The sequence below is a fragment of the Lutra lutra genome, chromosome 7 (assembly GCF_902655055.1).
Source record: "Lutra lutra chromosome 7, mLutLut1.2, whole genome shotgun sequence".
NCBI lineage: Eukaryota > Metazoa > Chordata > Mammalia > Carnivora > Mustelidae > Lutra > Lutra lutra.
This window is the reverse complement of record NC_062284.1, coordinates 60,317,546-60,332,721: the sequence shown is the minus strand read 5'-3', so window position 1 is coordinate 60,332,721 and position 15,176 is coordinate 60,317,546. Positions and strand designations below refer to the sequence as shown.

At 37.1% G+C, this 15,176-nt stretch overlaps 1 protein-coding gene across 2 annotated transcripts in view; it reads right to left on the bottom strand.

The window, feature by feature from the left end:
* KNL1 (kinetochore scaffold 1) overlaps positions 1-15,176 on the bottom strand; it is a 71,399-nt gene that overhangs the window by 36,739 nt on the left and 19,484 nt on the right. For both annotated transcript variants that reach the window (XR_007128748.1, XM_047737718.1), the window contains exons 6-8: positions 4,589-4,641; positions 4,288-4,321; positions 1,346-1,383 (exon numbers count right to left, since the gene is read on the bottom strand). Coding sequence is in view for 1 of the 2 variants with exons in the window: in XM_047737718.1 (XP_047593674.1) it covers positions 1,346-1,383; positions 4,288-4,321; positions 4,589-4,641 (125 nt within the window). In the remaining variant the exon portion in view is untranslated. The remainder of the gene's footprint in view (positions 1-1,345; positions 1,384-4,287; positions 4,322-4,588; positions 4,642-15,176) is intronic.

Genomic DNA, 15,176 nt, shown 5'->3' with positions numbered 1-15,176 from the left:
GTCATGGATTATAACAGTTTGTGGACTAGCTACTTTGTTTTTGTTTTTGATTTTGTTAAGATTTTATTTTTAAGTAATCTCTACACCCAATGTGGGGCTCAAACTCACAACCCTGAGATCAAGAGTTGCATGCTCCACCAACAGCTCCAGGCACCCTGGACTGGCTACACTGAATAGCACTGAGGTTACGCACGTGAAAAACTAGGTTAGGTGAAAAATGAGAAGATTGATAGGCAACGTGGAGTAGGAAGGACACCTCAGAGAGAAAAAACAGCATTTACAAATGGATAAAAAAAAAAAAGTCGACATGGGGATCTATAAATACTTCCTCATGGGATAGAATAAAATATCTATAAAGGACAAGAGATAAGGTGGGAGAAGTCAAGTCAAATTTTTTTTTTTAAAGATTTTATTTAGTTATTTGACAGACAGAAATCACAAGTAGGCAGAGAGGCAGGCAGAGAGAGAGAGGAAGGGAAGCAGGCACCCTGCTGAGCAGAGAGCCCAACTCGGGGCTTGATCCCAGGACCCTGAGACCATGACCTGAGCCGAAGGCAGAGGCTTAACCCACTGAGCCACCCAGGTGCCCCCAAGTCAAATTTTTAAAGAGCTTTCAAAATCTATGCCAAAGAATGTGGGTTTTATCCTGTAAGGAAAAAAGTGTCATTGAATAATTTTAAGTTGGGAGGTAATATCAGATTTAGAAATATGTAGAATGGATTATAGGGATAAGAAACTAAATATAGGGGTGCCTGGGTGGCTCAGTGGGTTAATAAGCCTCTGCCTTCGGCTCAGGTCATGATCTCAGGGTCCTGGGATCGAGTCCCACATCGGGCTCTCTGCTTGGCAGGGAGCCTGCTTTCTCCTCTCTCTCTCTGTCTGCCTCTCTGCCTACTTGTGATCTCTCTCTGTCAAATAAATAAATAAAATATTAAAAAAAAAAAAAGAAACTAAATATAATAGCCTATGAAAGAATAATGAATAATAAAGATTTGAACTCAAACAGTGGCAGAAGGAATGGAGAGGAGATAAAAGATTTGTAAGATATTTAAGACAAAGAATAGAGAGTAAAGACAAATGGATATGGGGAATGAGGAAAAAGTTCAAAAATGACTTTATTTCTGACTTGAGTGAATGAATGACTGGGAATCCAAAATAAAGAAAACAAGTAGAACAGCAGGTCTGGCAGAAATAATAGTAAGTTTGTGAAATTTCATACTGAAGATTTTGTATAAAGAACAGAGCTATTTACACTTTTTCCCATAGTTCTTTTACACATTACTTTGTATAAAATTTGGCTGAAGAGAAAGTTATGTGGTAAGAAAAGTATTCTGGTCATACTCACCAGTAATCTCACAGTAGTTATCTTCTGGATTCTTACTCCTAAAAATTAAAAAGTATTGTAAAAATCTATACCCCAAAGAATTACCAAGAATCACAACATTTGAAAGAGTAGGGAAGGTGAAAGGTTTTCATAGACTAACTGGCAGAAAAATATGACATCTGTAAAAAGACTCATCTAACTCTGGCAGAAAAAATTACAAGGCAGTTAAAGGACCCTTTTCAGATTGGTCTTAAGGTTTTGTCAATTTCAAGGTACCATAAAAAATGCTTAAAATATGCTTTTTTTAAAAGAACAACCTACAAAGCAATTCATTTTCTAGAGGTTTAGCCTTTAAAAAAAGCAAATAAAAGAAAACAACCCAAATATCCATCATCAAGGAGCTGACTGAATGTTGATGCAAACATTTAACAAATTATGAAAGACTGAAGTATATCTATATGTAACAACATAGAAAGTGCTATAAGACATTAAGTGTTCTCATTTTTGTCTTGTTAAGAACAAAAACTAAAGATAAATATGCACTTGGATATACATTTAAGTTTCTGCAAAGACATCTAAAATTATCAGGGCCGCTGAATGGCTTAATCCGTTAAGCATCCGACTCGATCTCAGCTCAGGTCTTGATCTCAAGGTTGTTGAGTTTAAGCCCCATGCTGGGCTCTACATTCAGTTGTGGTTAACTGTGAGGAGCCTAAGCTCCTCACAGAATTTTCTGAATCAGTATATAAAAAGAATTCAGAATTTTCTGAATCAGTATATAAAAAGAATATTTTTTCCAGCTCAACAGTAGTCCATTACATGGAAAATTTATAATTTATTTAACCAGTCCCTTATTGATAGATCATTAGGATCTTTTACATCATTTGCTATTTTTTTAAAGATTTTATTTATTTGACAGAGAGAGAGAGGAGCACAAGCAGGCAAAGCAGCAGGGAGCCCTAAGTGGGACTCAATTCCAGGACCCTGGGATCATACCTGAGCCAAAGGCAGACCCTTAACCGACTGAGTCACTCAGGTGCCCATACATCCTTTGCTATTACAATTAACACTGCAGTGAATAACCTTATATGTTCATCATTTTAAACATTTACAAGTATCTTGAAATAAATTCCTGGATGTGAAATTACTGATCAAAGGGCATGTGTATTTGAAATTTTGAATGATACTGCCAACAGCCTTCTTCAATTTATATCCACTAGCAATGAGTGACTTTTTAACTATATTCTTTTTTTTTTTAAGTTCTATTTATTTATTTGAGAAAAAGAGGGAGTGTACAAACAGGGGGAGGGGCAGAAGGAGAGGGAGAAGCAGACCCCCTGTTGAGAGCTGACTATGGAGCTAGATCCCTGGACCCTGTGATCATGACTTGACCTTAAGTCAGAGGCTTAATGGTTTGAACCACCCAGGTGTCCCTTACCTATATTCTTAATTGATTAGATGAAAAACTATAGCTCAATAATAAGCTAACTTTATATTTCTCTTATGATGAATGAAAATAAGCATCTTTCCATTTGTTTAAGAGCAATTGGTATCTATTTCTCTTTTTTTTTTTTTTAAAGATTTTATTTGTTTATTTGACAGAGAGAGATCACAAGTAGGCAGAGAGGCAGGCAGAGAGAGAGAGGAGGAAGCAGGCTCCCGGCTGAGCAGAGAGCACGATATGGAGCTCGATCCCAGGACCCCAGGATCACGACCCGAACCGAAGGCAGAGGCTTTAACCCACTGAGCCACTCAGGCGCCCCACTAATCTACTTCTTGACTATAGCTTTCTTTTCTGGATATTTCATATAAACGGAATCATATAATATGTGGTCTTTTGTACCTGGCTTTTTTTTTTTTATACTTAGCATAATGTTTTTCAGACCCAACCTTGTTGTTGCATATATCAACTGTTTATTACTTTTTATTGCTGATAATATTTTTTGTGGGTATATGTCTTGTTTATCCATTCACCAGTTGATAAATGTTTGGATTATTTTGCCTTTTTTTTTTTTTTTTAAGATTTTACTTATTTTTTTGACAGAGAGAGACAGCAAGAGTGGGAACAAAAGCAGGGAGAATGGGAGAGGGAGACCCAGGCTCCCTGCTGATCAGGGAACCCGATGAGGGGCTCTATCCCAGGGTCTTGGGATCAAGGCCCACATTGGGCTCCCTGCTCCCAGGCGCCCCGGTATTTATTTTTCTATATATTAATATAATAAGAAAAACTAATGAAAAAAACTGAAAACTTGGTTTATTGTTTTGTACTAACTTGTATTTAAGGAGTTTTTTGTGAAAGTAGAGTGTTTCATCATTCTGTTAAAAGGATAAGCTATATAATGCACACACTTAATCAGAGATAGCTGCATATTAAATTCTGCAAAGAATCTGTTTTCTAAATTAATCCTAAGTATTCCACAAAAGGGTCACTGAAATTTTTTAAAAAGACTATTAATTTAGAAAACATTGCATTTGGGGTGCCTGGGTGGCTTAGTCTGTTAAGCATCTGCCATCAGCTCAGGTCATGATCTCAGGGTCCTGGGACTGAGCCTAGTGTTGGGCTCCCTGCTCAGTGTGGGGAGCCTACTCTCCCCTTGCCACTGCAACCCATGCTTGTGCTCTCTCTTTCTCTCTCAAATGAATAAATAAAATATTTTTAAAATAAATTAAAAACAACAACAACAAAAAAACACTGCATTTGGAGCGCCTGGGTGGCTCAGTGGGTTGGGCCTCTACCTTCGGCTCAGGTCATGATCTCAGGGTCCTGGGATTGAGCCCCGCATTGGGCTCTCTGCTTGGTGGGGAGCCTGCTTGCCCCTCTCTCTCTGCCTGCCTCTCTGACTATTTGTGATCTCTGTCAAAAAACAAATAAAATCTTTAAAAACAACAACAACAACAACACTGCATTTGATAGGAATAAAGAGCTTTTAAAATATAATTCGAATCACATTTTCTTTACTTACTGTATAAACAGAACATTTTCTCCCACTTCTGTTTCTAAAAATAAAATAAAAAGTAAATTTGTTCAAGGATATACTGATAAGGCATTAGAAAAATTGCATAAGAACATTAACAACAACAACAAAAAAACATTAACAACATTTAAAAAAAAGAAAATTACTAACTATCCACCTTACTTCCTGCCCCCATAGCTCAAGCTATACTTTTTACGCAATAAGACAGTTTTACCTGTTACCTGGTTAAATAGTTACAGTAAAATTTAACAGAAAACAGATTTGGCAGGGATAGCAATAACATATTTACCTGCAATTTCTGACTTTCTTACTATTTTCATATGAGATTCTGTCTGGAATACTCTAGAAAAGAAAATAAAGATTACTGAAAATCTGCAATTAAAAAAAAAGATTTTATTTATTTATTTATTTGGGATGGGGGCACAAGCAGTGGCAGGGCTGGTAGCTGGGGGGAAGAGGAGAGGGAAAGGGACAAGCAGATTCTCTGCTGAGCATGGAGCCCAATATGGCTTGAGGCTGGGCTCAATCTCAGGCTCTGAGATCACAGCCTGAGCCGAAACCAAGAATCTGACACTTAACCCACTGAGCCACCCAGGTGCCCCTGAAAATCTGCGATTTTTAATTAGAACCCTATGGTGTTAATTTATAGTGTGTTTTGAGATAAAGATAACTGATTTCAGCTTCCTCTTTGCTACATCATGTACTATTAATATTTCAAATGCCAAAATTCATTTACATTAAAATCTGTTTTTTATGAACTCTGACAAAAATCATTTTATCCCTCTCAAAAACCTAAAATATTCACTCTATTCAACAAAACGTTTCTTAAGCACTCATTATACACGATGCTATATACTAGAGTCTGATACATGATCCTTGATCTCAACGAGTTTTCACTGTATACAGAGAGCTGAAATAATAATTATAAACATTACTTCACTGACTTTGGTTATTAACAGTTCAGATACGGTGGCACGGAGTCCAGAGGAAAGGATCTCTTTTGATTGGGATGATCAAGCTTTTGGGGAAGCAGCATTTGATATCTGCCTTGAAGAATCTGGCTAGTTCATTTTTGTTCTAATATTAAGTATCATTCATTATTGAGAACATATTCTTTTTTTTTTTTAAGATTTTATTTATTTATTTGACAGAGAGAGATCACAAGCAGGCAGAGAGGCAGGCAGAGAGAGAGGAGGAAGCAGGCTCCCCGCTGAGCAGAGAGCCCGACGCGGGGCTCGATCCCAGGACTCTGAGATCATGACCTGAGCCGAAGGCAGCGGCTTAACCCACTGAGCCACCCAGGCGCCCCCCGAGAAGCTATTCTTAATAAGAAAGAAATTTTAGTTCAATTACAGGGGTGCCTGCATGGCTCAGTCAGTTAGGCATCTGCCTTTGGCTCAGGTCATGATGCACGGTTCTGGGATCCATCCCTGCAAAGCAGGGAGCCTGGTTCTCCCTCTCCCTCTGACACTTTCTGCCCTGCTCATGTTCTCTCTCTCTTTCAGATAAATAAATAAAATCTTAAAAAAAAAAAGAGAAAGAAGAAAATTTAGTTTCAGTTATAAAAAAGCAGTGGACATTTGCATACATACTGTGTGACAAGCACTCTGTTCTTTATATACATTTTTTAATGATTATAACAATTATTGGGGTGCCTGGGTGGCTCAGTGGGTTAAAGCCTCTGCCTTCAGCTCAGGTCATGATCCCAGAGTCCTGGGATCGAGCCCTGCATCGGGTTCTCTGCTCAGCATAGTCTGCTTCCTCCTCTCTCTGCCTGCTTGTGATCTCTGTCAAATAAATAAAATCTTTTAAAAAAGAATGATTATAACAATTATCATGTTATTTTGCAGATATAGATATTGAAGGTCGTAAAGGTTATGTAACTCCCAGGGTCATATACCCAACAAGTGCAAAGCCAAAATGCAAACCCAAATCTGTCTGATTTCAAAACCTGAGTTTATAACTACAAACCAATACTTGAAACAACTTCTCTTCAACTGAGTTACAATAGAATAGAAAGCTTTTTATTCAATATGAGCAATATCAGTAGTTGGTCCTTTAATAAAAAAAAAAAGCTTAAAATGAAGAATCTTATCTGAACCCAACACAGTTTAAATATTTAAAAAAATTAAAACACATAGTGGATTTTAATTTGCACATTTTTTTGTTTTTTTTTTTAATTTGCAAATTTTTGAATGTCAATCTGAAGTCTTTACTTTTGAGAGGATCTACTGATACAATTTTGTGTATTTATAAGGTGGAATAAACAAAGAAACTTTTTTTTTTTAACAAAGAAACTTTTTTAAAAGATTTTATTATTTGACAGAGAGAGAGAGAGAGAGCGCACAAGTGAGGGGAGTGGCAGGCAGAGGAAGCAAGGAGCCTGACATAGGGCTGGATACCAGAACCCTGGTATCACAACCTGAGCTGAAGGCAGATGTTTAACCAACTGAGCCACACAGGAGTCCCAACAAAGAAACTTTCAAGTAATATGAACAAAGAATCCTTCTAGATTTTCATGAAAGATTTCCCTGTGGTTGTCTCAGCCATACCAAATTTGAAAGAATTTTTAAAAATAAACTCACCTTTATCAAGTTTTCCCTAGCTGTTCCTTACAATGTTCACAGAAATAACTTTGTCTTTGAACTAATTTTCATCAGTTTATGTGATATTAAATTAAATTATGCAATTATAACAACTTCAACTAGATAAACAAGACAAATACTTCTTGGTAAGCTTATCAATCGATTCTCAGGATCTGAAGTTTATGGACAGGAAAGAGCATTTTTTGTGCTGTAGATATCAGTATATTTTACAAGGGTAATGGAAAATATAGGTTAATTCTAACAATTCAGTGAGGTGGGAATTATTAAGAGAGTTTTACTATGCTTGTTTCTACATCTAGAATCCTATAGTTCTTTTTCAATTAACCTATTTAACAAAGATAATCTTTTGAAAAACTACTCATTGTTTAATGACACTATTTGTGATAATATTATGGTGTTAAATATAATACAATAATAGTGTTAAATATAATAGTGTTAGATTGACACTATTTGTGGTAATATATACTGTCTTATTTTGGCCATGCAGTAACACTATGAGATATGTAAGGACTATTATTTTCATCCTAAAAAGAGGAAATTGATGCTCTGTTAAATGACTTGAACTAGGGACTATTTAGTATTAAGTTAGAATTGTTCTAGTTTTTTTTCGTTTTGAACCTGAAATTCCTTTCAACACCCCAGAGCCATTTTATTTTATTTTATTTTTTTAAAGATTTTTATTTATTTATTTGACAGAGAGAGATCACAAGCAGGCAGAGAGGCAGGTAGAGAGAGAGGAGGAAGCAGGCTCCCTGCCGAGCAGAGAGCCCGATGCGGGGCTCGATCCCAGGACCCTGAGATCATGACCTGAGCCGAAGGCAGCGGCTTAACCCACTGAGCCACCCAGGCGCCCCCCCAGAGCCATTTCAAAGGAAAATAAGTATAATGAATAGATGATATCCAAGGAAAGAAAAGGGTGAACTAAGTTTAGTAGTATTTGGGAAAGTTTATCAGAATAAGTGGAAAAACCAGTAGACTAGGAATCAGGAGACCTATTTTACAACTGTGGTTCTGTCACTACTTACATTACCTTGGGAAAGTCATATCATGTCCCTGGCTTTAATTTTCTCACTAAAACATAGAGTCTGGACTATACTTACTTATTTAGTAGGCTCCAGGCATGGAGCCCAATATGGGGCTTGAACTCACAATACAAGACTGAGATCAAGACATGAGCCAAGATCAAGAGTCAGATACTTAACCAACTGAGCCACACAGGTGATCCTACTTATTTATTTTTTAAATATATCATTATTATTATTATTATTATTATTATTTTTAAAGAATTTACTTGTTTATTTGAGAGAGAAAATGAGTGGGGGTGGGGGGGGGAAAGGATGCAGAGGGACAAGAAGACTCCCAGTTGAGCATGGAGCCTACAGCAGGTTCACACAGGGTTGGATCCCAGGACTGCAAGATCATGACCTTCGCCAAAGTCACATGCTTAACCAATTGAGCCACCCAGGTGTCCCATAATTTATTATTATTATTATTATTTTTTAAAGATTTTATTTATTTATTTGACAGAGAGAGATCACAAGCAGGCAGAGAGGCAGGCAGAGAGAGAGGAGGAAGCAGGCTCCCGCTGAGCAGAGAGCCCGATGCGGGGCTTGATCCCAGGACCCTGAGATCATGACCTGAGCCGAAGGCAGCGGCTTAACCCACTGAGCCACCCAGGCGCCCCTTATTATTATTATTTTTAAGTAAACTCTACCTCCAACATGGAGCTTGAGCTTGAACTTATGACCCTGAGATCAAGATCAAGTCGCATACTCTACCAACTGAGCCAGCGAAGCACCCCAGGGTACTTCCATTGTAACATTCCATCATCAAAAACACAAATTTGAGTAGAAAATGCTATTTTCTCATATATGTATATATATGAGAAATGGATAAACAGGATAAGAATCCTATGCCAGTTACAACTATTGTTTCCAAAGTTCCCTGTTGACTTCCAGAAATGTTTATTAGCCAAGCTCATTATAAAACAAACCAAATAAACAGAATAAACAGCAAATCTTAAAAAAAAAAAAAAAAAAGGAAAACAGGAAGAGAAGCATTATAGTAACAATCAGACAGGGCACTTGGGTGGCTCAGTTAGTTAGGCCACTGCCTTCGGCTCAGGTCATGGTCCTGGAGTCCTGGGATCGAGTCCCACATTGGGCTCCCAGCTTGGGGGGGGTAGTCTACTTCTCCCTCTGACCTTCTCTCCTTTCATGCTCTCTCTCACTCTCTCTCCCAAATAAATAAATAAAATCTTTAAAAATAAATAACAATCAGGGGCGCCTGGGTGGCTCAGTGGGTTAAAGCCTCTGCCTTCGGCTCAGGTCATGATCCCAGGTTCCTGAGATTGAGCCCCGCATCAGGCTCTCTGCTCAGCAGGGAGTCTGCTTCCTCCTCTCTCTCTGCCTGCCTCTCTGCCTGCTTGTGATCTCTGTCTGTCAAATGAATAAATAAAATCTTAAAAAAAAAAATCAGACAGACCTAGAAAATACAGTCTAATCCTACAAATAATAAGGGTAATGAGAGGAAAAATACCAACAATGTGAAAAATACAAGAATGATTAAGAATAGTCTGATGAGGAAATAGTCCAAAGTCTGAGCCCTACCTCTTAAAAAGTATGGGAACTTGAGCAAGCTACTTAAACTAAGCCTCAGTTTCCTTATTCATAAAATGAGATATGACTGTTAGGATTCAATGAGCAATGAATGCATATAGTAGCATAACTAACACTGTAAATATTCAATAATATTAGCTATTAATAAAAAATCAAATTTTGACATATATAAACCTACTTTCAATGATTTGACACAGGTAATCTTATATTAAAATGATCATTCCAATATGATAACTTCAGGGGCACCTTCCTGGCTCAACTGGTAACATGTGATTCTCGATCTCAGGGTCATGAGTTCAAACCCCACATTGGGTGAAGACATTACTTAAAAATAAATACACTAGGGATGCCTGGGTGGCTCAGTCTGTTGAGCCGCTGCCTTCGGCTCAGGTCATGATCCCAGGGTCCTGGGATCGAGTCCCGCATCGGGCTCCTTGCTTGGTAGGGAGCCTGCTTCTCTCTACACCTCTGCCTGCTTGTGTGCTCTCTCTCTCTCCTTCTCTGACAAATTAATAAAATCTTTAATAAATAAATAAGTAAATACACTAAAAAATATGATTATTGAAATGACATAATTTTTCTGGAAAAATAATTCAAAAGAAAGGCATATTCAAGATCCTCAAGATCATCAAGTTTTCAAAAATCTAAGAAGAAGGGGTGCCTGGGTGGCTCAGTTGGTTAAACATCTGCCCTTAGCTCAGATTATGATCTTGGGGTCCTGGGATCCAGCCCCATATCAGGCTCTCTGCTCAACCCTCCCTCCCCCAGCTCCTGCTCGCTCTCTCACTCTTGTACTCTCTCTCAAATAAATAAATAAAATCCTTAAAAAAATTTTTTTAAAATCTAAAAGGAAAATAAAAAGCTCTTAGAAGTTACTTCTAGGAAGGAGAGAATATTTTTAAAATATTCTCAGCACAGAGCCCAACATGGGGCTGGATCTCATGACCCTGAGATGATAACCTGAGCTGAAATCAAGAACTGGATATTTAACCCAATGAGCCACCCATGCACCCCCACTGTATTTATTTTTTATTGTACTCTCTTGAGGCATTGATGAAGGTGTTTTGCAATGACCTGAAAATCCAAAGATGCCAGACCAGAAAAGCCCTGATAGCAACAGAATGCCTAGAAGATGACATTCCATGTGTTCCCTTCCCTGGCCATGACTATGGGATGAACACATACTGACCTCCACCCATGATGACGTGTTGCCTGCTGTCTTGTACACACACCCCTGAATCTCTCCTCATAATAAAACTCTAGGTGTCCATCTTGTAGGCGGAGAGGTCAGTTGTTAAGGTTTAAGCCTGCCACCTTCCCCAGCTGCCAGGACTCCAAATAAATTTCTCCCTTTCTCTTTTCCAAACCTCTGCCTCTTGAGTTATTGGTTTCTCTTGTGATGAGTTTACCCAAGTTTGTTGGCAAACTCAGCCAGGAGCTATGCTTTAAATTTGTCCAGCCCTCTCTGGCTTCCCTAGGGTGAAGGAGTTGGCTGCCACAGTGAGCCAAGGTTCACCCATTTGTTTCCTGAGTTAACAGCTGTGGTAAATAGGTAGATTGATAGATTTGGTAACAGAACAGCCTAGAAACAATGATTAATTCATTAGTGAGAAGAACCTATTGCATCTAGGTCTGGGTCAGATAATATATAAAATGAACATGAATATCTTGGTATACTGTAAAGCAAAGAAGCTATCGAAGATTACTGAAGTTATGTCAAAAGGTCAGAAACTAATCTGAAGAGATTTCACTCATCAAAGATAGAATAATTTGAGTATCAATAAAAATACTAACTATAACAGATTAAACACATTAAATATGTTTTTAAGTTCATGATTTAGATATTTAGACATTTAAGTAAACATATTTGGAAAAAAGTCCTTATTAGTCAACTTTAAAGGATACTAGAAAGCAAACACATTATATTGAAACTAGTAAATAAAGACACCCCTGCCCAAAAATTTAACATGCCTTTCTTATATGAATCATAATTCAGAAATAGAATGAGATTATTATCAATTAGCAAACTCTAAAGAAATAATGGATCTAGGCAATGATCATCAATGGTTGTTAACATCACAAAAAAGATAACTGATAATCAAGTGCTGTCTGATGAAAGCACAGGAAGAATTCTTGTGGAAAACATTTGGTTTAAGGCAAGTCAAGCATTCCAGATAGAGTAACCAATTGGCAGGAAATCTGAGTAATGTATTACACAATATTATTCCATGTGGGTATAATCAGTAAAATCCAGATTGTGGGATATTCTACTTAAAAGAATAAATTATAAGGGGGTGCATGGGTGGCTCATTCAGTTAAGCGTCTGCCTTCAGCTCAGGTCATGATCCCAGGGTCCTGATATGGAGCCCTTTGTCGGTCTCTCTGCTCAGTGGGGAGTCGGCTTCTCCCTCTCCCTCTGCTGTTCCCCTACTTGTGCTCTCTTGCTTTGTCAAATAAATAAAATTTTAAAAAGAAAAAGAATGAATTATAAGAAAAAAAGGAAGAGGGAACAAAGAGATTAGGAGATTTAAGAGACATACGAACTAAATGGAATATGTTAACTTTGTTTGGATACTGAATCATACCAATTATCTCAGAAAAAAAAAAAACTGAGGCAGAGAAATGTGAACAGTGGCAAGATATTTGATGATACCATGGAATTACTGTAAGCATTTAAAAGATGTGAAAATAGTATTGTGAACATACTTTTTAAAAATATTCTCTATCTTTTAAAGATATAAGTAGTGAAATATCTGGGATTCACATGAAAATAATTCAGTGGGAGGTGAAAAGGGAAGTAAATGGGGGGGGGGTTATAGTATAACAAAAGTGGCCACAGTTGACAACTGTTGTTAATTGCTAAATGGCCTGAGTTTTCATAGTACTTTTCCTACTTTTGTGTATGTTATAAATTTTCAATCATAAAATGGAGAAAAAAGGGGGGGGAAATTGGAAGTCTTTTTTTGTTAAACTTCCCAATAACCTCTCTTTTTATACCTCCACTTCCCTTATATAGGTGCCTTGAATCTAGCAATGTTTTAAAACAGTATTTAATAACTACATTGGATTTATCCCAGGAATACAGAGATAATCCAACATCCAAAAAGTTTATCATATTAAAGTGTGAAAAATTCTATAGTATTTTAATAGATGCTCTACAACCATTTAATAAAACCCTATACCCATCCTTGATTAAAAACAAAACAAAAATCTACAATACAGTTAAATTTACCCAACAATAAAGGAAGAATGGGTGTACTAAATTTAACAAATGTAATTTGGCTTAACTACTTTAATTAAGAATGGCTACTGACTAAATTAAAAAAAATGTTTTAAATGTGAAATGTGAATTTTTGTCTCTTTTTGTATGTGTATGTATGTGGTTACTAAGTTTTTTCTTTTTTTTTTTTAAGTTTGTGGTTTTTTCTTTTTTAAGTAATTTCTACACCCAATGTGGGACTGAAACTCAAGACCCCAAGATCAGGAGTAGCATGCTCAACTGACTAAGCCACCCAAGCACCCCTTAATTCAAGGCTCAGTTGGTAAACCATCAGACTTGATTTTGGCTTGGGTTATGATTTCAAGGTCCTGAGATTAAGCCCAGTGCAGGGCTCTGTGCTCAGTGGGGGAGTCTGCTCGGGATTCTTCCTCTCCTTCTGTCCACCCCAGCCCCCGTGCTCTGTCTCGCTAAAATAAATAAATAAATAAATCTTTAAAAAATTTTAATTCAGAGGCGCCTGGGTGGTTCAGATGGTTGGGTGTCTGCCTTCAACTCAGGTCATGATCACAGGGTCCTGGTATCAAGCCCTCATCAGGCTCCTTGCTCGGCAGGGAGCCTCCTTCTCCCTCTGTACTCCCCCTGCTTGTGCTCCCGCTCTCTCTCTGACAAATAAATATGATCTTTAAAAAAAAAAAAAAAAAAAAGGTAATTTACACAAAATAATCTAACAAACACAAGGAATAATCAATGCCCAACACAAAATTAAATCTGGTTAATTTTACATTACCAGAAAACACCTAAAGAAAACATGTAAAAGAAAAGTCAGTCTGAAACAGGAGAAAATGATTTATTAAATCAAATCTTGGCCACACCTATTCAAAGAGTAAACAGACAGAAGCATCCAAGGCTTTGCAATAGATGTGTATGTAGCTCCTATGGAGATGGATAAATTACATTTCAGAGCCTGGTGCCATTAAACATTCAGAATCATCCAAATAAGTAATAGATTCCATAATCAATAAGCCATATTTACATTACATTACAATTTATTTTTTTTAGGTAGAATGTTTCTAAGGAAAGTACTAACCACTCAGTACTCAGATTCATTTGTTTCTCATGATGTTTTTAGTAGTAGCATTCTATTTATACACAAATTTCTAGTGAATCTGTTAAGTACAAGCCCATCTCTATAAGACGACCCATTTTTGGTAAAAAAAAAAAATATGGAGTCTGCAACACCAAGGCCAAGATCCAAGAACTCAGTAGCAACTTTACCAAGGAATACACCACCTAGGGAATTTTACTGGCAGGAAACAGCTAGTCTTTGATTATACCAAATCTTACCATGATTTTTCTTTTTTCAAAATTCAACATATACGAAATATTGACAACTCATGTATATCTGGGAAGACATTGACTAATTTATGGATAATAGATTAATAGAAAAAAGTTATGAAACAATTAAAATTACTCTCAACCAACAACAAAAAAGATGTTATGTATCTATGGTTTGGAACTTCCCAGCAACCAAAAGATTTACATACAGAATACCATTCATTGCTCAGACATGGTGAAACTATATACAAAGGTATACCAGGCAAATGAAAACAAAACATAGAAAAGGCAAAAATCTTATTATTAGTCTAGGTAGAATTTGGATCAAAAAGCAATAAAAGCCCAAGATGAGAATTCATAATGCTAGAAAGTACAATTCTTTTTTTCCCCCTCTTCTTAAAGATTTTATTCATTTATTTGAGATAGAGAATGAGAGACAGCAGGAGCAGGGGAGCAGAGGGAGAGACAGGAGTAGGCTTCCTAACTGAGCAGGGAGCCCAAAGCGGGACTCGATCCCATGACCCTGAGATCATGACCCCAGCTGAAGGCAGATGCTTAAGAGACTGAGCCATCCGGGCACCCCAGTGATGTTGAATCTTTTTATTCAGGAACTTGTTATAAACTTCATTTGCACAATTTTTTAGTATTCTTCAGTAATGGTTTATCCTTTTATGCTTTTATTATTAAACACATAGCAAGAAAATATAACACAATGGGGAAAACACACATTTATCTTCTATCTGGTTATTATTTATATAAATTTATATTATTTATATAAATATTATAATTTTCATATAATAATTTTGTATCTTGCTACTTATCTGTACAGGTATTTCCATTGATATTCTTATATTTTCTTAATATACAAGCATTTAATCTGCAAAAGGTAACAGATTTATCCCCATCTTTCCAATTTTCAGAACTCCACTTCCTCTATTTTTTCTTTTTTAAGATTTTTACTTATTTATTTGACAGAGATCACAAATAGGCAGAGAGGCAGGCAGAGAGAGAGGGGGAAGCAGGCTCCCTGCTGAGCAGAGAGCCCGATACGGGGCTCAATCCCAGGACCCTGAGATCATGACCTGAGCTGAAGGCAGA